Source organism: Podarcis cretensis (genome assembly GCF_951804945.1).
Source record: "Podarcis cretensis genome assembly, chromosome: 13".
In the NCBI taxonomy this organism is placed as follows: Eukaryota; Metazoa; Chordata; class Lepidosauria; order Squamata; family Lacertidae; genus Podarcis; species Podarcis cretensis.
In genome coordinates this window covers 20,301,494-20,328,905 of record NC_137182.1, presented here as the reverse complement: position 1 = coordinate 20,328,905, position 27,412 = coordinate 20,301,494, and the positions used below count along the sequence as shown (strand labels likewise).

Sequence of the window (27,412 nt, the reverse complement as noted above, 5' to 3'; positions counted from 1 at the left end):
GTGAGAGAGGGCAGGAAAGAAGGATAGTGAGGCGGAGCGGGGGAGAGAAAGAGAAGGGAAACTAGTGAGATCATGGCAATGCTGGAATGATTCACAAGCCACCAGTGGTTTGATTTAATTTGAGTGACTTTTGGAACTAAAAGTGCAGAGTTCAAAGGAAATTGCACTCTCCGCGCTGAAAGCCGTTCTCCCCTCCCCCTCAAAAAACACCTGGAGTACAGGAGTCCGTCATGTCCTTTGTGTGGAAGGAAACACACTCTGCACATGCTCAATTGCATTCAGTATTCCATATGAGTCAACACAAAACACAGGGCTAAATAAATGGGGGGTGGGGGGTTCAAATTAAATCCTGCTCCTTCGACTGCCCTGCCCTACTGAAGGAGCCCAGGTAGCAAACCAAATCAGAAGTTGCTAAGGAACGGAGAGCTCTGAGTGAGAAACTTGCTGTGAAAAAAGTCAAAAGCAAACTGAGTATTTTTATGCCTCTGCCCCCAAGACCACCTCTCCCAGGCTCTACTCCCCTTGTTGACCAGGGGAGAGGCACTGTTTTCTACTTTGCCTTGGTCACCACGTGTCTTCGGCCTGCCCCAATCACTGACCAACTCCCTGGGCCGAAGATATCCCCAAAGAACCAGAGACATCCTAACGTTCCAAACTAAAGCAAGGCTCCTCCTACAACACATCAAGCTGCCCCAAAGCACACCCAGGCTCAGCCTGCGTGGTGGTTGACAGAGTTGTGCCCTGCAGAAAGGAATGAATTTGACACAGACCTCATCAGCTCCAGAGCCCTGAAACAGATGAGCTGTAGGAAACAAAATAGTATATTTCCAAGCACGTGCAGAATGTCTTTTCCTTGCACACCCGGAACAGGAGATTTCAGAAAAGAGAACGTTGCTTCGTGATGGGCAGGTATATCCCCCTTTGTATATACCCAAGGCTCTCTCTCCCTGCCTTCCAGTCTCTGAGAGAGGGGTATGTAACGGCTCCTACCTGTAGTGAAAAGGTGCTTGACCAAGGGCTCAGCTGTACTGCTCTTCAGGCTAGTGCTGGCAGGTGACGACTGGGTGCGGCCAAGGGCTTGGTGGGGCAGACTGCCGATGCTCAGGGGCGTCTGGTAGAGATGAACGGGCCGCAGCTGGTGTGCATCTGCAAACACCTGCCAGAGTTGTGCGCAGGAGAACAGCCAAAAAAGAGGGGGGGGGAGAGAAAGAAGATTCACATGGCTCTGTTACCTTAATACTTAAGCGGCTTAAAACATGTGGCTAGGTTTAGACAAACTGTACGGGCACCTATGAGGCAGACTGTGCTCGCTGATCAATTTCTGTGAAAACTTCCTCCCAGTACACACAGAACTGCATACATTTTGCACTTTGAAGCCTCAGATTTCTGCACACTAAGAGCGACTTGGATGCTGTGCGCTCCGAACAGCTGTGGCTTGTAATAAATTATACACGTTGCAAACATAGGCATATGACTGTTTGGTTTAACTTCTTTTCCGTTTTCAAGCTATTGCTGGGGAGAAGCAAGGAGCCAAGTTGGGTAGTGAGATCTCACTGCTCCCAGCAGAAATCCTGCTTGTCCTGTGTCCGCCCCCTTCCCCAGCTGCTGTTCTGCACACCCAAGCCTACCTCCGCTGCCAAAAAGGAGGGCAACTAGCTTTGAAAAACAACACATCAAAGCCGAGAGTCTCAGGATACTGAATTCTCTGTCTGAGATGGGATTCTAAGGACTAAGCTTTTTGGCCACACTGGTGGCTGAACGCAACCTATGCAGCAATTTCCCACAACCACTGTGAGCCAGATGGTCACAGACCCCAACATGCAAACCTGAATCGGGGTTGGGCATAGGATATGTATTCACAGTATGAGCCTATGATAAAATGCTCTTCCAGCTAACAGTGATTTTATTTGTGGTACACATCTACACACTACTTCTGCAGACAAGTTTCCCCATAACTGTTACATCCAACAGACCCCTTGCAACGCTCACGTTGCTCTCCTGGCTAAGCTTCCAAGATTACACTCTTTTCAACCCACACTACCCTCTTCCAGTTTCTTTACAAAGCCTCTTCCCCACCCCCACCCTGCTTCACCCCTGCAGACAGAGCCTTTCATCTGCCTGCCAAACACACATCTGAGGCTGATGAAATATTTAGGTGTGCAGAAGAAATGAAAGAAGGAAAGACAAGTGACTCATCCTTAAGGAGGACGCAGGGAAGCGGAAGGGATGCACATAAGCAAGGGCAGAAGGGAGGGTGGCGGAGAGGTGGGAAATGAGTCACTTTCTCTTTGGGAGTCTTCACCACCGCTGGCGTGGATGAGTGGGGGTGAGGGATGGGGGCCGGAGGCCGGAGGCGGCCTTCCGCCTCCTTCTCCAGGCTCATGTCCTTTGGCAGCGAGCTTCCCCGATGCTCTGGGGCCTGATGCTCCTGTGCCACCTTAGCTCTATGCCCTCTTTTGCAGAACAAGAGAGCTGAAAGGATTGAGAGAAGGCGCCATCCAGCCCCTGCTCAAAAGGGAGACTGGCTATCTTCCACTTCCTTGTAAGAACTTAAGGGCAGCCCTGGTAGATCAGCGCAACGAGAAAGGTTGGGACAGGCGACCTTCCTGGCCTGGTCGTCCTATTTGGAATTCTGGAAAAGTCCCATGGGAGCCCATCACAACATGGGTGCAAAGAGGAACAGAGCAGGAAGTCTCTCCTACACTGTGGATGTTTGAGGGGGCAGGCACAGGTGACCCCCAATTTATGGGGTGGGATTTCAAGCCACCCCTCCTTTTTATACGCCTCCACCCTTCAAAAGAGACTCTTCCCGCACAGATTTCGGCAACGGATTCGTACGGCGGCCTCACCTGCCTGTAAGTCACTCCCAGCTCCTCAACCTCCTGCTCCTCTTCGAGGCTGTTCTCCCCGGCTTCGTTCTTCAATCGGAGACAGCCCTGCTCTTCCACCACGCTCTCCTCTTCCTCCTCTTCCTCCCCTCCTCTGCCTCCCTCCTCCTCCTCTTCCAGGTCATCCTGCGTGCCTTCGCTCTCTGTTGACCCGTCCACCACAAAGGGCCCGTGGCTGAGGCCTAGGCCCAAGGGCTCCTGTTGCTCTGTCAGCTCCTCTTCGGTCTCTTCCGGGTGGGTGGTGGGGGGCGGGGGCAGCTCACCGGTCTTGGTGATGATCTGCAAACAGAGAGGGGCCAGAGAAAAGGAAAAGAGGGCTTGAACCTGCAGAGCCGTAATGGGCAACTTGCAGCTGATACGGGGGTGTGGGGTGTGTGCATATTGAGCCACCAGGGAACCAGCACTCAAACTGAAAGGAGTCTCTGAGCACCAGCCTCCTCAGCTGGTAGCGGAAAGGAAACTTGAGAGAAATACCTGTGCAACTCAAATTCCCTTTACAGTGGTGCCCCGCAAGACGAACGCCTCGCAAGACGGAAAACCCGCTAGACGAAAGGGTTTTCCGTTTTGGAGGCGCTTCGCAAAACGAATTTCCCTATGGGCTTGCTTCGCAAGACGAAATGTCTTGCGAGTTCCTGCGGGTTCCCCCCCCCTTTCCCTAAGCCGCTAAACCACTTATCAGCTGATCAGCTGATAAGCCGTTTATCAGCTGCTCCGCTAAAAGCCGCTAAACCGCTAATAGCGCTAATCCGCTAAGCTGTCAATGGGCTTGCTCTGGAAGACGAAAAAACCGCTATATGAAGAGCCTCACGGAACGGATTAATTTCGTCTTGCGAGGCACCACTGTACTAGAAAAGGGAGGTGCCAAGAAGGATGTTACAGCCCTGGGAGCTCTCATTTCTCCACACTGCACTAGATCAGCCTACCATACAGCAGCCACTGTATTCACCATCGTTCAGTCTGGACACTGAGGTCCAGCACCTAGGGCCTTCTGGCGGTTCCCTCACTGTGAGAAGCGAGGTTACAGGGAACCAGGCAGAGGGCCTTCTCGGTAGTGGCGCCCGCCCTATGGAATGCCCTCCCGTCAGATGTCAAGGAGATAAAGAACTACACAACTTTTAGAAGACATCTGAAGGCAGCCCTGCAATGGGAAGTCTTTTTATATGTAATTTTTTAAATTAAATTTTCTGTTTTACAATTTCAAATAAACATTTTACATACTTAAAGTATCAACGACTTCCCTTCTTCTCTTTCCACGGTTCATTTTGCGTATCTCATATGCCTGCATACATATTTTACAAAAACTATTCCAAACGGTTTTCCATTAATACATCTGTCAAAGATTATCTACACTGCTGAATTCATCTTAAAGCTGCCAGTGTTTTCTGCTGTACACAATTATCTCCCACATACTCAATAAACATTTTCCAGTCTTTTTTAAATGTATGTTCTTCTTGCTCTCTTATTCTATACGCTAAGTCTGCAAGCTGCGCATATTCTGTCAAACTTAAGCTGCCAATCTTCTTTTATAGTTGGGGCTTCACTCGCTTTCCAAGTACGTATCGGGAAGTTTTTAATGTTTGACATTTTATCATGTTGGAAGCTCCCTGGAGTGGCTGGGGCGACCCAGTCAGATGGGAGGCATATAAATAATAACATCATCATCATCATTATTATTATTATTATTATTATTATTATTATTCAGGGCCACCTGACGTGCAGCTGTGATAAGTGAGCTGTCGTCTCCTCCTTTACCCACCTTTCCCAGTTGGATCTGCTGCTGTTTCTGCTTCTCTAGGAACTGCTGATGCTGTTGCTGCACAACCAAATGCTGCAGCGCTTGAGGGCTCTGCGGCAACGGAGACGACTGAGTGCGGCTCAGCGGGCGGTGCCGAGGTAGCTTGCTTACCGTCCGCAGGGTGGAGGGGACACGCTCCCCCGTCACCAGAGGAGACTGGCCGTGTAGAGGAACTGTAGGGAGGGTGAGAGAGGGAGGTGACTGTTAAGGCACTTTCGACAATACACCACCGCAGTCTGCTTCAAAACGAAAAGCCACAAGCCAAGTCGCTAGTCCTCAGGGTTTGTTTTCATTCATATGGGTGGTTTCTGGCAGCGGTTTTTAAAATATATAAATACTATTTTAAATTAAATTTTCAAATTTTACAAATTCATCTAAAATTCTCTCCCCGGCAGTGAAGGCCCTAGGGCATTTTTAGTGATGCAAACGCTTCTGTGACTCGTAAAGTCTCCCTTTTCGCTTTGGCAGCCAAAAGATAAAAAAGAAGACCCTGGAGGGGTATAGCAGTGAACTGTGAGGGAGACGCAGAGATCTAAATAGACACTCTTATTTGTGGTGTGGCACCCCTTTTGCTTGTATTTATTTTTCATTCAGATTTGTCATGGCCAACGGCTAGTACAATAAATTTATTTGGCTTGGATTTACATACAATCAGAATGAATCTCTCCTATCCATTGACTTCCCATCCACGATGTTCTTTTATACCCTTACAAAGCTGCTGTGCTACTTATATTTCATCCATTATATACGTTAATTCTTAACGGTTAAACTACAAGTTCTCATCTGTTGCTGTACTGCCAAGCCCACAACGTTTCAACGTAACTGTGATAGTTTTTTCAACTACCCCACAAAATATTTCCATTCTTCAGAGAAATCGCCCCCCCTCTCATTTTGTTCTCTTAATTCTCACAGTTAAGTCTAGCCATCTCAGCATATTCCATCATCTTCATAAGCCTGTCTTTCCATTTTGGGGTGTAGACTGCTTTTGCCACAGTTTCTGCAGCAGCGGGAGTGCACAAATCGATTTGTGAGCTTGAAATTCCCCATTTCTCACAACAATTCCCACTATTTACCAGTGGGGTGTGTGTGTGTGTGTGTGTGTGTGGCAGGTCACATGGAAACAGCAGTTAGAAAGGTGCCACCTTCTACCAGAGGAAGAATATAGTACTCAGCTGCCTCTGATGATGATGTCAGATGCCCCCTCTGATGATGTCACTGACTTCCGCTGCAAAGCATCGCTCCTGCCACCCCACATCCCAGCTGGTTACGGCCAACAACAGTGGATAAATGCTACATTCCTGTGTGTTGCCTGTGTGTTGCACCAATATGTTGCCAGAATCACCCCCCGCACTCACCAGCAATTAGCGTGTTTTGCTGCCGAGCCTGTTCCAGGAGGAGGACGTGCTGCAGCAAGGAAGCATGGCCGTGGTTGTTCGTCTCGCCCTCGAGGGCCACCCCCAGAAGGCAGCTGGGGATGGATGACATGCTCAGGAACTTGCTGGTCAAGGCCCCGCCCTGGCGCAACGACTGGATGGCCTGGCGCTCGGCTTCCTGGTGTGTGGAAAGGTTCGGGGAGGCCTAATGGAGGAAGCAGGGTGGATAAAAATCAATTTTTTTAAAAAAAAAACTAAATCAGATTTTTAAAAAAAATTAAATCAGATTTTTAAAAAAATGTAAATCAGATTTTTAAAAAATTTAAATCAGATTTTTTTTATTTAAATTGGATTTTTTAAATGAAATGCTTTTGGAGGAAAAATCTTTTGAAAGATAGTTTTCTATTTAAGTTACATTAGAGTCCAAAGGCTATTAATCAGGAAATAAGGATTTGTTTTAAGTTTTTCATGTGTGCTAAAACTCACGTCTAAGTTGTTTTTTTTAAAAAAATGGTTGACCACATCAGTTAACAAGCATGGATACATATGCTATAATGTTATTGTTTTAGTTAAATAAATTGATTAAATTGTTATTAAGGAAATGGTTATTTTTCTCCTTCCTATAAAGTACAGCAGAAAAGTTGTCCAAATATAAAAAGTTAATTTGTTAAACCTCACAATAATTTCATAATTATCTATGTATTTCTACAGTATAACCAAATCAGTAATTTTTGATATAACTGTAAAAACTACATTATTGTTGTTGTTGTTATTATTATTATCCCAAAAATGAAACCTTCATCTGGTTGTAAATATTAAGATTATACCAGCAAGCATGAGTCTTTCTGTAAAAAAAATAAAAAAATAAATCAAGTCTTACTGAGTAGTGATTTAAAGAGGGTTTGCTATAATCATAGACAAGGGTGCGGCAATGGCCAGTCGCCTCCCTGAGATCCACTATCCACAACCACCATTTTGAATGTTAAAACAGTGACAAAACATTAACCTGGTTTCTATTGCATCCAGAGTTTACAAAGGCAAACTTATTTCTTTCACTGCGCATGCAATGGTTGGGAGCGTGTGTTTTGTTTTGTTTTGTTTTGTTTTGATTTGGCCCACTCCATCAACCTTGCCTCATATATTGATTTTGGATTATACCCAGATGCTCCCTGAGTTCTAGGCTGATCCTGAAACGGTTTGCTTTGGCCTATGCACACAAACACCACAGCAAGCCCCTTCTGTGATTCCCCTTTCCAAAATCGACAGAAGGAGAGGAGTGGCCATGGAGTGGGCTTGCAGGAGCCACAGCTTGAGAGATGGCTCTATAGTAGTAGTAGCAGTAGAAAGTAGTAGCAATAGCAGCAGCAGAGTGGTGCCGATTATATATTGCACTAAGGCAGAGCTTTGCAAACTGTGTGCCGCGACACGTTGGTGTGTCCGCTGAAGTTTGTAGGTGTGTCGCGCCAACGCTCCAGAGGTTAAACCAGGCTTTCTCATCCTTTGGACCTCCAGATGTTTTGAGACTACAGTTCCCATCATCCCTGACCACCGGTCCTGCTAGCTAGGGATCATGGGAGTTGTAGGCCAAAAACATCTAGAGGGCCGACGTTGAGGAAGCCTGGGTTAAACTAACCCCTTTCCAGCCCCGGGAGGAGCGTTGGCGCGACACAACTGGCAACTCCCCAAACAGGCAGCTCAGCGCGCCCAGGCTTCGCGAACCTCTCCGCAAGCAGCGGGAGCGCTCCCACGGCTTGCAGAGAGCTGCCTGTTTGGGGGCTGGGGTTGGGGGAAGCTCGAGCTTCCCCCGCCCCAGCCCCGCGCCTGGGGGGGAAATAATTTTTTCCCCTTTATTTCCCCCCAAAAGAACTGGGTGCGTCCTATGGTCCGGTGCGCCCTATGGTGCGAAAAATACGGTACTTCCGGGTTTTCGGCATTCAGGTTCTGAAATGTTCAACAATAGAGACGTTTGAGAACCGATGTACCACTGTATATGTTTCTCTCTCTCTGTGTGTGTATGTGTACACACACACACACACTATAGGATACAAGCATATCAAAATATATTCAGACACAAATAATCTGAAAAAACCCACCAATAACAAGTAAATAATACAGGCCAACTACTGTAAAGACACTCATAAATTCACCAGGTATTATGTCACACCTTCCTCTTCTCACAGAAATACCTCCAGCCCAAAAGAAGGCACTCAATTTCAGTTAAGATCCCACTTTAGTGGAGAGACAGATGGGTTAGACAAAATTCACACCCATTTTAAAAGTCCCGCTGAGAATTAGAGGAAGGAGAGGCCGATCCTCACTGCCTGGCGCTGTGTTAGGGGAGCAGCGCCCAACAAAATCAAAACATGGGTGCTCACAGCACTCACATACACAACTGTAAGCTCTTTCCTACTCAGGGTTGAGGAAAACAAATCACAGCAGAGCCCAGCAGAATGCGAAGTCTGCCACTCAGCTATTTCCAACTCCTCAGGCTGAAAATAGCCAAGCTGTAGACTGGGCACGAGTCCTGCGTGCCTAAGCCTGAGCCAAGTTTGGTGCTTGTCATCAGAGGAAAGCAATAAATAGGTTACAGCTGGGAACCAGTTGGTTTAGGAGAAAATAAAACCTGGAGACTGAAGCTTGTAAAAAAAGAAGAAAAAAAGTATAACACAAAGCAGAAGAACCCACGAAAAGGACATTTTAAATACTCATGAGGGTGGAATCATCAAACACTGGGGCCTCTGCAATTTGTGGGGTGTCTGATAGGGAGGGAAGAAATTAAGGTAGGACTGGAGCAAGAGCCAGAGGGTTTTAACATCTTATTTATTTATTTATGTTTGTAAGCATATGTATATCACCATCTCATATAAAATATCAAGGCGGTATTGCATAGCAACATGTTGGATTGTCAGAGTTGTTTAGCAAGAATAAGGTGGAGCAAGTATAAGCTGCAAGAAACCACTTGAAACATCTGTTTCAATCGCTCGTTTGATTTGCTCATGGCAAACAGCTGAAAGTTTGCACATTTTGATAATAAAAGCCTGATTTGCTATGGGGGGGGGGTCAAATAATTTCGATTGCAACTGTACATGTAACATAAATAGTACCCCTGAAGCCATTTTATTTGGTCTCTGTCAGTGCTGCCTACTTACCCCAGCAAACCTTCCACCCCTCGCCCCCACCCTGGTCAGGGTATGATAGAAAGTTTGCCCACAGATTTGCTTGTAAGAAGTGCCTGCAGGACTTGTAAGAAGGGAAGAAGGCAGGATTGGAAGATTAAATGCTTCACATACAAATCCCGAGAGATGTAGCGCTGACGCCACAACTATGCACCGTTGCGCCTGAGAGCAAATGCCTGTGTGAATAGGTCTACTCCGTAACTGTGAGGCTCTTACTGCTAAATGGCACTAACTCTATTATAGAGCCTGAGGGAGTCACTCTTGTCCTAAATATGTCTCAGCCTGGCATGTGCACGATGAGGCGACTGAGGAGAGAGGAGTGATGCCTGTCCTTTATTCATAACTCCGCAACGGCGGCACTGGCGACTAGAAATATTCAGAGCCGGCTTCCCCCAACTTGGCACCCTCCATATGTTTTGCACTGCAGCTCAGCGTGACTGGGAAATGCTGGGGCTGGTGGGAACATCTGATTTAGAAGAAGTTAAGACGTGAAACCCACACCCTGCCTGCTTTTCTTTGCCGTTTTGTGCTGGCACCTTCCCCTTCTATAGGATAGCCAATTCCCCAGAGGTCCCTTCCTGCTCTACCATGTCCCCACTTAACCCCAGAACTTGAGCCCACTCTTCCACTCCTAAAGCCCTGCTCTCTCTTCTCCCACTCCAGCTCCGCTATTGCTGCTCGCCTTCCCAGCTTCTTAAGTCTCACGGCTTCTTTCCTCGGCGTTCCTTAACCTCTGTGTTTCTCCCCCCTTCCACCCCCTAGCCTGGCTCCAGGCTTTGCCAAACGTGGGTCTCTTTCCAGCTCAGCCTTTCTCAACCTGTGGGTCCCCAGATGTTGTTGAACTACAACTCCCATCACACCTAGCTAGCAAGGCCAGAGCTCAGGGATGATGGGAGTTGTAGTCCAACAACATCTGGGGACCCACAGGTTGAGAACCTCTGCTCCAGCTGTTTTCGGACTACGATTCCCATCATCCATGACCGTTGGTTTTGCTAGCTAGGGATGATGGGAGTTGTAGTCTGAAAACAGCTGGTGAGAGACCCAAGTTTAGGAAACCACTGGCCAACAAAGTGAGGCTTCAGCAGACAGTCTTGGGTCATGAAGCAATACATAAAGAACTCTCAGCAGCCTGATAGAGATGTTAAGGAAGTTCTTTCCACATCTTCCCTGGAGTTCTATGTGACTTGAGGGAAGGGGGAAGTGACAATAGCTTCCTGTCAGCCTGAGAAGACTCTTGTCATTCTACATTTTATATAATGTAGTTGTTTTCATACAATTGCAGCGTGGATCCCAAACGCCTTGGTACTTGGACGTCCGACACGGCTTCCACAGCTCCCAATTGGCTGCAGGAGCTTCCTGCAGCCAATCAGAAGCCGCGCTTTGGTTTCTGAACGGATTCCATTTGACTTCCAAGGAACGACTGTTCCAAAGACTTGGGTCTCCAGACTACAACTCCCATAATCCCTAGCTAGCAAGACCAGTGGTCAAGGACGATGGGAATTGTAGTTCAAAAACAGATGGAGAGAGAACCAGGTTTGGGAAACACAGTTTAAATATTTAAAAGCTGTCAATGACATTGGGTTTCTTTGGCAGAAAGGTGGTATATAAATCCTACAGCTAAAATTAGTGTGGAACTGGTGCCTAGTTGACGTATGTTCATTTTGGCACCTGCTTAAAACACTTTCGTTTAGGCTAAGCCTATCAGGACATGTGGAAGTGACTTGCAATTTTTCTCTTTTGAGCTACTGTTGATTTTAATCATCTTCTGGATGCTTTTAGATAACTGTTTTGAACTTTTTTTCTACCGATAATTTTAAGGTTTGATTTTACACTGTTGCAAAGTGCTAAATAGCTGCCGCTGCTTCTTAACAATCAAGCGCTACGGAAATGCTATTTAATTAATTAACCAAAATAACTACTTCGGTACCTGCGTATTTCTGACTTTCAGCCTCTGGGTCCTAAGCAGAGGCTTGACTTACTACAATTGTTCTTGGTTAGTTACTTTCCCTGCAGTAACACGGCTCACCACTCTTGCAGGACAAAATGCTGTGCTAGATGGGCTGTTGGCGCCTGGGCATCGGTGGCCAGGTGTGGTGGTGGTGTCTGAGCCAGAGCACCCACTGTATGATTTCTGTTACGTTTTATGGATAGCATGTACTCACGCTGAGGTGTGAATTTGTCACCGTGACGGTAGCCTGTAGTCCTAAGGAGATGTTGGGCAGAGACGGGGAAGTGTACAAGCTGAGCTGGCTAGCTGACCCATCCATGGTGACAGCTCGGTGTTGGGGCAGCATCTGCTGTATATAATTGCAGGGAAGGGAGGATATAAGAAGAGACAGAAGGGTAAGAAACTGCAACAAAATATGAGAGAAGGGGGAAACACAGCCATGTTCTCCCAGCTCTAGTGGTTTGATCGCCTAGCTAGCATGGCAAGAGACATCTGGGACATATGCCAGGAGGCTGGCTTGTTTTTTCAATTGGTTTTGAAATGTATATGCCAACAAAGACTTCTGTGGCACATTAAAAGACTGCATGTATCTACATGGTGTGTCCAAGAGGCAAGGACACCACAAAAATTACCAGCAGGTACCCAGCCCAATGTTGTGTAAAAACATGGATGAACTCATGAGTCAATCAAAGAAGGCAGCCCCCCCCCCTCCCCACTTCCACATCAGCAAAAGGGAATTCACATTCGGTCTGCATGGTTGTGGAAGTGGGAAAAGAACGTAAATTGCAATCTGTGTTCAGACAACCACTCCCAATTAAGTCCATGTATCTATTTATCCACCCAGTATTTGCGTACACAGCCCATCCTTCACCCAAAGGTGTTTATAAAAAATATTGCAATTAGAATAAGAATGTACATTTTAAAAAAATAAAGTCACAAAAAGGTTGTTACATCTGCTAACAAATTCCAACTCACTTCACGGCTGAACTTTTAAATGTAGTGATCTATCGTCAGTCAAGGAACACCCTCAGGGGTCTCAAGGGACTCACACGGTTTTCTGAACGTTGCCATTTTTAACGTTTCATCTGAATCCTTTTATTTATTAATTTTCATAGCAAGTGACCCTTTTTAATTATGCAGACAGCAACAAGCTTTGACGTTATGCAGCTCTGACAATGTTTGTAGATATAACAAAGCAAAAGACATGCAGGTGTTCCCCTGAAGGCGCGCAGCGGCATTCTAGCACAGGATGAAGGTGACATAAAATAGGAAGAAGGCACTGCCCAGAAACTTTCCAAGTTCAGCAGCATTTGAATCATCTGGATCAAGTTACAGTAGTGCCTCGCAAGACGAAATTAATTCGTTCCGCGAGTTGCTTCGTCTTGCGATTTTTTCATCTTGCGGAGCGCGGATTCCCCGAGTATTAACAGCTTTAAGAAAAAGGAAGCAAACCCGCAAGACGTTTTCGTCTTGCGAAGCAAGCCCATAGGGAAATTCGTCTTGCGAAGCACCTCGAAAAACGGAAAACCCTTTCGTCTAGCGAGTTTTCCGTCTTGCGAGGCATTCGTCTTGCGGGGCACCACTGTAGTTACAAAGGTCCCATTGAAATCTATGAGACTTAAGACAAACTTTTCACATTGTTTGCAATGAGAAATATGCATTGCATGTCCAAGCTCAATCTGAACAACATGAAATCTCTATATGGTGCTTAGTAAATTTTAGATGCTTTATAAGTACATAGTAATAATAATTATAATAATTGTACCCCGCCCATCTGACTGGGTTGCCCCAGCCATTCTGAGCTGCTTCCAACAAATATAAGAACACAATAAAACATCAAACATTAAAAACTTCCAGTTACAGGGCTGCCTTCAGGTGTCTTCTAAAAGTTGTGTAGGACTCCTGATATTGCTCAGAGCTTGATAGTAATAGAGCTCCTCAAGTGTTCTTGGTGTTTGAGTTCTAGTAATTTAGTTGGAGCAAAGTCATAACAGATTTATCATAAGGAAAGGAGCTGGAACTGTTAGCAGAGCTTGACATACGTACAAGAAAAAAGTCCCAATAGGGTGGCTTTCTCTGGAATAGCGCTCTCTCTGGAACTTGTCAGAGAGGCGGTTTAAGGGCTGTAGATTACTGGAGCAATGGTATAAAAAAATGGCAAGTGACAAGCTGCTGTGTTAAATGGAAATCTAAGGGGGAAAGGATATTCAGCTTGCAAATACAAAGGTTTATTCTCCGCTAGACTTGATATTTCTAACCCCTGAACTCCATTTGCTGAAGAACTGAAAAATATCTAAGTGGTAACCAATTACTGTACAAAATATGAATGAACCTATTCTACAAAAGACAGCAGGTACCCTGTTGTGAGAAAAATGGCCATAATGCCTAACAAAGTTATTAGTTGTTACGAGACTCAGTAAGGCGCAGTGCACAGGGATGGCACTGTATAAATGGAATGAATAATGTGAATTCCCCGGACAAATCCACAGTAATCAAGGGGCTAATTCTGAGTCTCAATCAATTACTGAAATGCGATGACGGCGGGTAAATCATGAACCACCCCAGTCCATCCTAGAGGGATTCCTGTAGCCCAGTCCAGCCTTGTGCTGGTCTACAATCTTGCCCCTGACATCCTTGGACAGCTCTTTGGTCTTGGTCATGGAGGCTACTTTGGAATCTGCTGGATACTGGTACTGTAACGAGCTGGGATTACAGGTAAGACCTCTCCCTTACAGCAGGTGCTTCTAATCTCAGCTCGTTACATGCAGTGAAGAGACCAGGTAGCCTGACATCTGGCTGCTTAATAGCAGATCAAATACTTATTTCACTCATTATAATGAACATCAATCTCTGACTTTTGTCTTCTGGGTTTCTGGGGGTTTTCCTGTTGTTATTCTGTCTCTCAAGCTAGAATAAACCTACCATTAAAATTATGGATGGGTCGTTTCTTCGTCAGAGGACAAACTGGCAAATTTAGCAGGGGATCAAATACTTTCCCCCCTCACTGTATACAGTGGTACCTCGGGTTACATACGCTTCAGGTTACATACGCTTCAGGTTACAGACTCCGCTAACCCAGAAACAGTACCTCGGGTTAAGAACTTTGCTTCAGGATGAGAACAGAAATCGTGCTCTGGCGGCGCGGCAGCAGCGGGAGGCCCCATTAGCTAAAGTGGTGCTTCAGGTTAAGAACAGTTTCAGGTTAAGAACGGACCTCTGGAACGAATTAAGTACTTAACCCGAGGTAACACTGTAAGCTGGTATTTAAATGTTGGATTTCATCAGAGCACTGTTGTGTCCAAAAGGTAGGTCTATGACATGGGACTCAGGCGAATTGGACCAGATGACGCCCTGGGTCCCTTCCAACTCTAGAATTCTATCATTCTATAATGTTAGAGTTGGAAGTAATAAAATTTCCTGGTGAAAATTCTCAAGGGTGCCCTTCCACTGACGATGTCAGCACTGCATCTCGGGATCAGAAGAGGAGCTGGAGATGTTCCTTAGGACAAGTCAACAAAGACCAGCAGATGGCGCTTCTTCTTATAACAAAGGGGCGCCCTCCTTAAGTAGTCCGGCTAAGTCTTTAAGTGACTGGGGGAGGGGAGGGTGGACCTGCCATATGGGAGGTAATTACATACCCTTCTGATCTGCAGCTTAGCTCGGCATATGTCAAGATGGGAAGAAAGAATTCTACTGTGCATGAGAGAGAGGGAGGGAGGGGGAGAGAGAGAGGGAGGGAGGGAGGGAGGGAGGGAGGGAGGGAGGGAGGGGGAGATGCCCAAGCTTCCCCCCCCCCCCATGCACAAGGATCATCACTCTCCTAGTGAAGTCACAAGAGGGGATTCTGGGGTTCTCTTCCTCTGCTTTTCTTTCCAGAGAGGAAGTAGCGTATTTTTTGCTCTATAAGACTCACTTTTTCCCTCCTAAAAAGTAAGGGGAAGTGTGTGTGTGCGTCTTATGGAGCGAATGCAGGCTGCGCAGCTATCCCAGAAGCCAGAACAGCAAGAGGGATTGCTGCTTTCGCTGCGCAGCGATCCCTCTTGTTTTCTGGCTTCTGAGATTCAGAATAATTTTTTTCTTGTTTTCCTCCTCCAAAAACTAGGTGAGTCTTATGGTCTGGTGCGTCTTATAGAGCGAAAAATACGGTGGCTTCTCTCTATGGTGCACAAGGTTTGTTCATGAGCGGAAGCACTTGCTCCTTTGAGAAGCACAAGCCGGGAGAGTGTTGTCGTGCGTCTGGTTGGCTGCAGTGAGAACAGAATGCTGGACTAGTTGGGTCTTCTTATGTTCTGAATGCATCCTCACCTTAACACCTCTCTAGTGCTAAACAGAAGTATGTGTGACCATGGCTCATGCACGCATTAACTCAAATGGACTACAACAAGGAATAGTCTAAATCAGGGGTAAGGAATGTGTGGCCTTCCAGATGCTGCTGCTGCAATCCAAATCCCAATAGCTCCAGTTAGCACTGCCAATGGCCAGGGATGATGGGAGTTGTAGGCCAGCAACATCTAGGGTCACAGGTTCCCTACCCCCCCAAGTCCTTTAAATCCTCAGTAAAGTTAAAGGGTAAAGGGACCTCTGATTATTACGTCCCGTCGTGACCGACTCTGGGGTTGCGGCGCTCATCTCACTTTATTGGCCGAGGGAGCCGGTGTACAGCTTCCGGGTCATGTGGCCAGCATGACTAAGCCGCTTCTGGCGAACCAGACAGTGCACGGAAACACCGTTTACCTTCTCGCCGGGGCGGTACCTATTTATCTACTTGCACTTGACGTGCTTTCGAACTGCTAGGTTGGCAGGAGCAAGAAAAATGCGAGGGAGATAGTGAAAGATACAGGAAACTGCATGCAGATTTCCAAAAATAACAAGGATAGAAAAGAGGGCCTTCTTAAACGAGCAATGCAAAGAAATAGAGGAAAACAACAGAATGGGACAAAACCAGAGATCTGTTCAAAAAAATTGGAAATATGAAACATTCATTTCGTACAAAGACTACCATAATAAAGGACAAAAGTGGAAAAGACCTAACAAATGCAGAAGACATCAAGAAGAGGTGGCAAGAATACACAGAGAAATTATACCAGAAAGATATGGATGGCTCGTACACCCCAGGTACACACTGGCAAGTAGTGTGGTTGCTGACCTTGAGCCAGACATCCTGGAGAGTGAAGTCAAATGGGCCTTAGAAAGCACTGCTAATGGCCGAAGAATTGATGCTTTTGAATTATGGTGCTGGAGGAGACTCTTGAGAGTCCCATGGACTGCAAGAAGATCAAACCTATCCATTCTTAAGGAAATCAGCCCTGAGTGCTCACTGGAAGGACAGATCGGGAAGCTGAGGCTCCAATACTTTGGCCACCTCATGAGAAGAGAAGACTCCCTGGAAAAGACCCTGATGTTGGGAAAGATGGAGGGCACAAGGAGAAGGGGATGACAAAGGATGAGATGGTTGGATGGTGTTCTTGAAGCTACCAGCATGAGTTTGACCAAACTGTGGGAGGCAGTGGAAGACAGGGGTGCCTGGCGTGCTCTGGTCCATGGGGTCACGAAGAGTCGGACATGACTAAACAACAAAAAAAGGTGTTCACGATCTTCTGTGGTGTTAGCAGCTCACTTCAAACATCGTGCCAAACCATGGTTAAAGGAAAGCTAAATATGTTTTTGGCTGAATTGATAATACATGACATGCAACTGATGGCAAACCAAGAGCCACTAACCCACTGTCTGAAGTGGGCTTGCAAGTCATGGTTTGTGCAAGATTCAGGTAGGTAGCCATGTTGGTCTGACGCAGTTGAACTATATAAAACAAAATTTTAAAAATTGTCCAGTAGCACCTTAGAGACCATGTAAGTTTGTTCTTGGTATAAGCTTTCATGTGCATGCACACAAAAGCTTATACCAAGAACAAACTTAGCTGGTCTCTGAGGTGCTACTGGACAATATTTATGGTTCTTGCAAGTTATGGTTTGGTGTGCTGTCCCAATCGACAAACTATAGTTACAGCCAGAGTCTGCTGCATCACAAAGACAAAAGTGAACATTTGAAGCTGAGTGCTGTGAAGGGGGGGGGGATTTCTAATGCATGTTTGGAAGCTCAAAGCACAGTTTTTGTATTCTAGAATTGGCGCAAATCATGGTTTAGTGAGGTTTCTGAACTGAGCCTCTGTCACAGACTAGTGACTGAGTTTGCCTGTGGCTCTTTTCTTCTAAAGGATCTAATGTTTTGTTTTATTCAGCACCGTATTAACTTGAGAGAGACAGAAAAAAAATGCATTTTCACAAACACACCTAAAAATAAACTGAAAGTAAGACATAATTCACCGAAGAATCCTTCTCCATTTATGAGTCACTCCATAGTAACTAGCAAAAGTGACTGGGAGCCGTTTCTAGTTTCTACCGGTGCTCTTCTGCTCCCATCCACTTGCAAAGCTCAATGATCCACTGACACACACACAAAAGCAATCATCCATGCAAAGACAATTGTGTGCACCTCCCACAGGAATGTATGTGCACAGAAAAGAACACACACACTGGCAGCAATCGCTAACAGTTGCACACACATAGGCAGTTTGGTCAGCTTCAGCAGTGCACAATTGCACATATCAATGACAAAGTCATTTCCATCCAGATTGCTGTCCCACTTTCTTAGAAGACACGCAGCAGCTATCCCATGAATTCCTTTTGCACCAAGTCAAGCAGGGTAGAGGGTCCTGCCTTTGAAAATGCGACTAGTGAATTATTTTACCCAGCTCTTAGCAGGCTGGGGGAGAAATGTGGGTTGGTGGAAGAAGGATGCACAAAAATACCACTTCTATCACTCGTGTAACCGCAAAACGCATTGTGGTTACGTATTTCAAAGCTACGTATTTGCTGTGATCCCACAGAAGCGTATAAACCACACACACAGAGTATTTCGCATGTAAATCAGCTTCCTGAGAATTTCAGGTGTGTGTGTGTGTGTGTGTGTGTGGAAGGGGCTGGTGGTGTACAGCTTTTTTTAAAAAAAACCCAACAACAACCACATGTCTAGCCTTTAATACAGGGGTGGGGAACTATTTCTGGCCGGTGAGCCAAATTGCTTCCTCTCCCTCTGCCCTGAACAGGCCAAGTTTGACAGGTGGGGTGCATCTTCAGAAGCCCCTTTCAAAACATGACGTCCGATGTAGGGCAGGTAGACGTGGCAAGGCCAAAAGGGAGAGGCCTGATGGGTCTAATTAGGCTTGGGGGCTTGAAGTTGCCCCCCCCCCTTTCTTTAATCCATCACCACCATCATCACTACTACAAATCTCTGGCACAGAATTCCTAGCCCAAACCGGGCATGTGCCCAACTGGTCTCTCCATTCTGAACCATGCTGGGAGGGAGATGGGTGGAAGAATAAGATCTGGACAAAGTATCCAGAGAGGGGTTTTTTTGGTATGGATTAGGGCAGGGTTTCCCAAACTTGGATCTGGGGGGGGCTTCTGTCCCTATAACCCCTATAAGAAAAGTTTCAGGGTTTTTTTGAGGGGTATAGTATTTTTAAAACATCTTTTTTATCTCATTATATATCATCTCCCAAAATGCCACCACATATGACAAAAAAGGATCCATCTATCTGGTTATACCTCCTCAGTCAGCAAACTTTCCAAGCCCTATTTGGAGACGTGGGGGATTGAACCTGAGATTTTGAGACCCAAATCAGATGCCCTACCACTGAGCTATGGCCCACCCACCCCCCTCCCACCCCCCTTATTACAGTGGAACCTTGGTTCCTGAACGGGTTAGTCGCCGAACAAATCAGCTCTCAAACGCCACAAACCCGGAATTAAGTGTTCTGGTTTGCAAACATTTTTCAGAAGCCGAATGTCCGATGCGGCTTCTGCTTGAGTGCCAGTGTGGTGTAGTGGTTAAGAGCAGTAGTCTCGTAATCTGGGGAACCGGGTTCGCGTCTCTGCTCCTCCACATGCAGCTGCTGGGTGACCTTGGGCCAGTCACACTTCTTTGAAGTCTCTCAGCCCCACTCACCTCACAGAGTGTTTGTTGTGGGGGAGGAAGGGAAAGGAGAATGTTAGCCGCTTTGAGACTCCTTAAAGGGAGTGAAAGGCGGGATATCAAATCCAAACTCTTCTTTCTCTTCCTCTTCTTCTGCTTGAGTGCAGGAAGCTCCTGCAGCCAATCGGAAGCTGGGCCTTGATTTTCGAACGGTTTCAGGAGCCGAGCGGACTCCCGGAAAGGATTAAGGATTAAGTTCGAGAAACAAGGTACCACTGTGCATTGCTTTCCCAGCCTTCCTCCAAGAAGCACACCAGGAACATTTGTCCCATTTTTATGCTCGCAACAACCCTGTGAGGAAGGGAAGGATGAGAGAGTGGCAAGCACAAAAAAATCACCCAGCAAGCTTCATGCGTGGGTTGAGAGTAGCAAAGAAAACAGGCTGAAAATGTAATGGTGGGAGAAAAATCTACGTTCACAGATAAAGAGAGGGAAACCTATATGGTGTTTGCAGAAATGATACCAGACCAGTTCATAAGCTTTGCAGCCGTTGCTCCACCAGCCTTCTTACCTCAGTATGAATATTGGGCACTGAGCCAGTAAGCCCGTTTTCTGTGATGGCGCTGTTGGAGCTGTTCGGGGAGCTGGGTCCAGATCCGGGGGCACTGTTGCACATTGAAGACACTGCAAAGAAGGGGGGTGGGGGGAAGATCACTACTATGTCAGTCCCTTGTGCTAAAATTTAGGCTGCTGAGCATTTCAGCTTTAATTTCAAAACATAATCAAGTTTCAAGTCTTCTTGGTGGCAGAGAACCATCTGAAAATTCAGTGTCAGTAACGAAAGTAGTTTTTGAATTACCGGGCTGCCTTCCCATTCATTTGGCCATCCTGTCCCAATCATCTTTGGCCCATCCTTTGACACCTTATGCCTGCTTAGCAGTAGGGGGAGATCACTAGCATAGCAACCTATCGGGTCTTCCAGGGAAGTTCGTCTACGACAACGTTTCCAGTTTTTAAATACACCCTACCAGATATGAAGGTGGTGTACAGCCAAAGGAAAAAGAAAAAGGAATCCCTGATGCACTGCAGAGTTTCCTGGATCGCACTTTGAAATCTGCTTGTCCTATCTGAACCACAGATGTTTAGTCTTCCATGATTCAGAAACTGGAAAAGGGCTTCACATATGCCAGACGTGGTGGCTCCCTCCACACAAAAGCCAGTGAAAAATCCCCCAAATTTCTTCCAAAGCTCAAATTGCTGGGGAGGCCCACGTTTTGGAGAGTAAAGAAATTTATAATTCTCTTCTCCCCCTCTGCCCTGCTCTGCTATGTTTGCAATTTTACATTCACCTTTGTAAATCAGCTAAAAGTATTTTGTTATTTCCAAAAAGAGGTCTAGTTTTGAATAATCAATCTCAGCCCTTCAAAAGCTCATGTGCTTATGTAATAGTGGATTGCCAGCCTGCCGCTGTCCCCTTTGCCAACAAAAATAAAAATTCCTTCAGAAGCAGCAGATGCTTCTGGATTATAACCCTCTTGTCCCTAACCCCCACTTGCACAAACAAAATAGCCAGCACACAGATTACGACCTTCTGGATTAATATCTTAATTTATCGGCAGCACATCTGAAGGGGATAGGGGGGAAAACTTGGGTGCATTCTTTATTTAAATAAACCTTCACTTTCATAACCTGCTCTTGGCTTTCCTCAACCCCTAACATCACTATGAATTTTATAAATCTTTAAATGGATGCTTGCTTCGATAGTTACAAGGTCATACTAGAGAAGGGAAGAACAAGATTTGACTCTAAATACAGTGGTGCCTCGCAAGACGAAATTAATTCGTTCCACGAGTTTTTTCGTCTTGCGATTTTTTCGTCTTGCGAAGCACGGACTTTGGAAAAGCTTCAAAAATCAAAAAAGTCTTCAAAAACCTATGAGTTGCTCCTCGAAGCGAATGCACGGTTTTAAGAAAAAGGAAACAAAATTGCAAGACAAAGGAAACAAACTTGCAAGACGTTTCTGTCTTGCAAAGCAAGCCCATAGGGAAATCCGTCTTGCGAAGCAACTCAAAAAACGAAAAACTCTTTCGTTTTGCGAGTTTTTCTTCTTTCGAGGCATTCGTCTTGCGAGGTACCACTGTATAAAGTTTGAATCAGAATGTAATGTTCAGCTCTCCTTTCCTCCTCTGAGAAAGATATTAAAGCTTAACATTTAAATCAACCACCGTTTCCTATTGACGCCTGAGCTCTGGGAACTGTGGCTTGTTTAAAATATAGTTACAGTGGTACCTCGAGTTAAGTACTTAATTCGTTCCGGAGGTCCGTTCTTAACCTGAAACTGTTCTTAACCTGAAGCACCACTTTAGCTAATGGGGCCTCCCATTGCTGCCGTGCCGCCAGAGCACGATTTCTGTTCTCATCCTGAAGCAAAGTTCTTAACCCGAGGTACTATTTCTGGGTTAGTGGAGTCTGTAACCTGAAGCCTATGTAACCTGAAGCGTATGTAACCCGAGGTACCACTGTACTGGCAGCAGGCCAAGATCAAACCAAAGTTTCAGAACTTAACTTGCTCTCAATCAATAGTTTAAACAAACCATGGTTTTCGGTGCTGACATCAAAGGGGCAATGCAGTTAGTTAAAACCGTAAGCTTCTCCTCATCACAGGAAGAGAAGAGAAGTGGGGTGGGTGTGCAAGCCTGAGACACCCTGCAGCTTGTTCTTAAAGTGGGAATCCACAGTTTGCTGTTTCTAAGTCATTATTTAAAATCATTTGCCGCATTCCTCCTTGAATCCCAAATTTGTCACTTCCAGTCTGCTATCTCAACCCCTCCCTCCCACTTTGTGGCACACAGCCCCCATCTGAGCCCGTGTGAAGCTTTTGAGGGTGTTACTTTAACCTCCTCTCTTTCCTCCCTCCTTGATTTACTGGCCCAACCTAGAAAGCTCAAAATAAACAAATGAGAGTCAAATACTCATTTGAAGCTAGGAATTAGCCGTTGGGCCCCCCTTCATGCCGAAAGGAACATGCCTTCTACACCTCCAGGAAGGAAGTGAAGTGGAGATGAATGAATGCAGAAGATTCCACATTTTGAAGGAACACTATGCGATCTTCTGGAGACCCAACTAAAAGTTACCTCACAAAACCCAAATCCATGTTTGCCAAGGTATTTGAGGGTGGGGAACTGGATGGAGGGGACCAGAGGGTGTGATGAATACTTCATCTTTCCCATGCCCAGCTATTCTCCCGTGCAAATGTCACTAGCAAAAGCTATTCCCTCCCACTCACCCCGCCCTGGCTGGGCTCACCTGTAATTTCAATTGCTCGCTTTTTGAAGGTGCTGATGACGGTCCCATCTTTCCTCCGCAGAAGGGGGCTGCTCCGCCTCTCTGCAACCTTCTGTTTTAACCGTGAGCGCACTTTTAGGTTGGGTTCTGAGGCTGGAAGGAGGAGGAGGAGAAGGCACAGGCACATGAGGGAAAGGTAGAAGAAAAGCAAGACAAGCGGTCGAATTGCTGGCTGATACCCTCCATGCAAATTCCACAAGAACAGGTCAAATACATATACCTAAGTCACACAGAGGACCAACATGGACAGAGAGTTCCATGCATGCAGGAGTATCCCATTCACATCTACAATGGGCAACAATCAGCGTTTGCAAGGAATTCCCCTTTGCGCATGCATTCCACAACTAATGGAAGAGAACATGGCGGCCCTTGCACACGGGGAGTTGTGCATGTCTTGGTGCCCCAGTAGGAAGTTATAGGTCTGTCCAAGCTTCGTCCGTCAATGTCTAAAAATCCGACTAAAGTTCTTCCTGCCCAACCAATCAGAGCGACAAGCCCCACCTCCTTCTCACCTAAAGAACTTCCATCATGTAAGGTCATGTAAGGATGACCTGATGTTATATTAAAATAGTACCATAAAAGAAGTAATTACGGTGATAATTGATATGCAATGTAAATAAGAATTTAAATGATTTAAAGGTGACGAGAGCTGGTGGAGGGAAGTCACACGGGTGTGGTATTTTATGTTCCTTTTGTCCTTACTTTTTCTTCTTGTTTTGTGGTTAAGTGTGTATATCTTGTTGTTTTGTTTGTTTGCTTGTTTGTAAGTACGCCTAAATAAAACGTTTAATAATAATAATAAAAAAATAATTTCCATCCCTTCCTTCAAAAGCACAAAGGAAATTGTGCAAATCCAGGTATGTTCCTGCTTTCTTTTACTCAGGACACACTACATCTCTTCCAACTCTTCCAAAATTTATCTTCCTTACTTGTCGCAAGGGGGCTCCAGTCTTGATAAAATGGGTCAGCTTGCAATAAGCAAAGAACCACTTTTGTGAATTTCCAGAAGAGTTAAGCTCTTGAAAGAAGCTGGCATGGTGTGGAGCAGGGGTTGGCAAGGCTTACTGGGCATGGGTCGGATCACTCCCGTGGAGATCCTGCACATGTCTGCGGCGCCAGAAATCGCTTCTGTGCATGCCCAGACACCGGAAATTGTGCCTGCGCAGAAGTGATTTCCGGCATCTGGGCATGCGCAGAAGCGATTTCCGGAGCTGTGGAAGAGCGTCCCCGCGCTGTGCTGGTTTAGCGCAGCGTATGGGGACTCGCCGAGCAGGTGGCTGCGTTTGGGGGCGGCTTATGGGCCGGTTAAGCAACCCCAGCCCATGGGCCTTAGGTTGCCAGCCTCTGGTGTGGAGTGTTGGATTGAGCGTTGGGATTTTGACCTGGGTTCAAATCTCTGCTCAACCATACTGGGCGACATGACTAGTCACTGCCCTCCAGTCTAGCCCAGCCCACCAGAGGAAGAGCCATAGCTCAGCGGTAGACCACATGCCTTGCATGCAAAAGAGCCAGATTCAATCTCCAGCTAAAGGCTACATCTCCAGCTAAAAAGATCACAGCTAGCTCGTGATGGGGAAGACCTCTCTGTGCCTGAGAGCCTGGCGCACTGCTGCCAGAATAACAGTAGCTTGCGCTGAGCTAGACAGATAGCCTGACCTGGCATAAGGCTGTTTCCTATGTTTCTAAGGAGCTTTGTTTCCGCATAGCAGCTGGGTTGTTGTCTTTTCTCAATGCCTGTCTGCAGAGAAGCTCTTGTAAGGTTACATAATTAGCACCTAAACATCTGATTTTTTTGTAAAGCCCTGAACTGCATCTAAAAGTAGGCTGTTTGCAGAAGCAGTCTGCACAGTGGGTTTTGCAAATCCCACTTGCTCAAGAATATACAAGGCGCTTGGCACACACAGAAGTGTAGGCGCTTATCATAATTAATATCTAGAGGAACTGAGATCTGGCATGGGAGGGAGCCTTACATTCGCCCACTTGAGCTTTCGGAAAGCTCATCTTAGTCTCCAATAATGTTCAATAAACTAACGTAATGAATGTCCCTCCCCCATACTTGTAGCTCTTCCAACAAAATCACACACACAATCCTGGTTTTCTCAAGCCAGCATATTCAGAAAGTGCAGAAAGCCCCTTTCCACCCAGGGGACTAAATTTCATCAACACCTCCCACTACCCCCACCCTGGTTTTCTGGCTTATCCCATCACCAAGGGGGTTTGCTGACCAGTTTTCCGGAGTGGAAAGTCGTCTCTGCTGTCGTAAGTGCCGAGTAAAGGTAGTTTACAAGAGGGTGGTGTTCCTGGGCTTCCTGTCTGGGGAGGGGAACTCTGGTCCAATGAGGTATGATGAGCCCCCCTGTGGAAACAGAGAAAGAAGTTGACCAAATTACAATGGTGCATACCAATAGGGTTATATGAAGTAGCAGAGCCAACAGACTTCTTCTGATATGTCCTTCTCCTTCTTTTTTTTTCATCCAGGATGGACAGCACAACTTATCGTAACTTGCTATTTAAAACAGCAGCAGCAACAACAATTGAAAAAAGCAGATAAGAACAGCAGAATTCTCAGTGTTATAAGACCACAAATACAAATATGCCCAGTCATTTTGCAGCCTAACTGTGTAATTTACCACTTGTCTTATCAACAATGCAAATGTTTCCACTCATAATCCAACCTGCTCTCTTTCTCTCATCTATCTGTCTCTCTGTCTCTCTGTCTCTCTGTCTGTCTGTCTATCTATCTATCTATCTATCTATCCAGAGGAAGTGAGAAAACAGCAGTTTACAGCAGCCCAAATGAGTTGTCTTCAATCCAAGCACTGACATTATTTTGTAGCATTCAGAGTCTTCAGTCTGGAAACACTCGCAGAAAACTAAGTTTTGGTTCTGTAATCATCAGGGTGGGGGGATGGCTGTTTCCCTAGAGAGCTGGCATGTGAGCAGTGGGATTTGGCTATCTCTTGGAATGGTTAGGCTACACCTCATTATGTATACTTGCAAATAACAAGGAAAACTACAAAACTTGCCCCCTCTCTCTATAACCTGTGACACTGCTGCTTTTCCATTCAGCATGATTAAGGCGCCTATGATGTCAGAAAGCTCTCACACTCCTACTACAACCAATGTAAGAACAGCCCAATAAAATATAGCTTTCCCCCATATTTTTAATCTTCTATGACTCCCTGCCACTGAAAGTCATTCAAAAGTATACATCTGAGTATTTTGCAGAAATGCTTCTTCAGACTGGCTTTTAAAAAACAGGATTTGGGGAAGTTTTGATTTGCTACGTTATAGTATAAAGTATTTTATACCCTAATGGCTTATCTTGCTTGATCAGCAAGCTTTCTTTTGATGGGACAGAGTGGAAATGCAACCAAGAAAATTAACAAGAAGAGAGGCCAGGAGTGTGAATAGACATAGCATTTCTTTGTCTTTCTGCCATCCATAAAGTTGACAACAGTCAAGTCAGGATTCTATTCCTGAATGTAGGTTAAAGGGACTTCGGGGGGGGGGGGTTGACCCAAGAGGTGAGATAAGAATATCCACTGTGGGTGACTGGGAGGGTGGGGGAAGGGATAATGGTCCATCTGTGATCTGTTCTAAGCAGGCTAAATGGATTACTGCTTTAAGCATCCATACTCCAGGAAATTCAGTGGGTTATCAGTAGATAGAAGTTGCAGGTGGAATAAGTCAGAGGGCAAGCAAGGCCTAGGGGAGAGGGCAGGATGGGGTCAGTTTTATAGGTCAGGGTGGGGAAACGGAAAAGTGTGTGACTCCCTGCTGCAAACACCACTACTAAGAATGGTGAGGAGTCAAGGGAAGGATAGAGCCAGACAGAGGGAAGCTCAGAATGATTCTTTTCCTCTCCACTACTCCCTGGGGTGTGGCTACTGTCACATGTTGACAGCTTCTAGGGCAGGGGTAGGGAACCTAAGGCCCGTGGGCCGGATGCAGCCCAATCGCTTTCTCAATCCAGTCCGTGGACGGTCCGGGAATCAGCATGCTTTTACATGAGCAGAATGTGTGCTTTTATTTAAAATGCATCACTGGGTTATTTGTGGGGCATAGGAATTCGTTCATTCCCCCCCCAAAATATAGTCTGGCCCACCACATGGGCTGAGGGACGGTGGACCAGCCCACGGCTGAAAAAGGTTGCTGACCCCTGTTCTAGGACATATTCGGGAGAAGAAAAGGTTAAGGAGTATACCCTACACAAATCTGGAGTGGAGTCCCTAAGGAAGCTGGATGGTGTCTTGTATGCCTCCTTCCGGCAACTCCTGCGGTCGAGTTGGCACCCAGTGTATTGCTCTGCTTTCCTTTGGACCATATAAACGAGGTTGAAAGGGGGTCTTGTCATCTGGGCAGCACAGGACTTCCGCAAACTGCCCAGGCTTGCAGCCCGGGGAGGTCACTTTGGTGCTGCTAACACATCAAAAACAATACAGATGCCAGCAATTATGAGTTACCGGTTTCTGCAACAACAGGAGGCGCTGCGGTTCTCCAGCAGTTTGACTACTGGAGACGCACACTTCACTGTATCTCAAGACAGATGGATGCCTACAATCTCCCAGGGGGTTTATGGATGCTTCATGCTTTGATAGTCAAATGGCTAAATTCAAGACCAGCCGCCACACAGTTGACTCATTACAGTACAGTGGTACCTCAGGTTAAGAACTTAATTCGTTCTGGAGGTCCATTCTTAACCTGAAACTGTTCTTAACTTGAGGTACCACTTTAGCTAATGGGGCCTCCTGCTGCCGCCACGTGATTTCTGTTCTCATCCTGAAGCAAAGTTCTTAACCCGAGGTACTATTTCTGGGCTAGCGGAGTCTGTAACCTGAAGCGTCTGTAACCTGAGGTACCACTGTATTTGGATTAATATCTAACCCTCATTCCTTTTCGTGTCCCCAATG

The 27,412-nt window shown here is 46.1% G+C and overlaps 1 protein-coding gene and 1 long non-coding RNA gene across 7 annotated transcripts in view; one reads left to right on the top strand and one right to left on the bottom strand.

The window, feature by feature from the left end:
- The window catches only part of HDAC5 (histone deacetylase 5), a 126,389-nt gene that overhangs the window by 32,917 nt on the left and 66,060 nt on the right, over positions 1–27,412 (bottom strand). For 4 of the 6 annotated variants that reach the window (XM_079949313.1, XM_079949316.1, XM_079949314.1 and 1 more), the window contains 8 exons: positions 24,725–24,855; positions 22,461–22,592; positions 19,726–19,838; positions 11,395–11,529; positions 6,039–6,261; positions 4,645–4,856; positions 2,850–3,167; positions 991–1,156 (listed from right to left, as the gene is read on the bottom strand). In XM_079949313.1, coding sequence (XP_079805439.1) covers positions 991–1,156; positions 2,850–3,167; positions 4,645–4,856; positions 6,039–6,261; positions 11,395–11,529; positions 19,726–19,838; positions 22,461–22,592; positions 24,725–24,855 — 1,430 coding nt within the window. The remainder of the gene's footprint in view (positions 1–990; positions 1,157–2,849; positions 3,168–4,644; positions 4,857–6,038; positions 6,262–11,394; positions 11,530–19,725; positions 19,839–22,460; positions 22,593–24,724; positions 24,856–27,412) is intronic. The other 2 variants (XM_079949312.1, XM_079949315.1) reach the window with 2 other exon arrangements.
- Positions 5–1,901, top strand: LOC307201132. The gene is made up of 2 exons (XR_013832570.1): positions 5–909; positions 1,507–1,901. It is a non-coding gene; the product is annotated as an uncharacterized lncRNA (long non-coding RNA).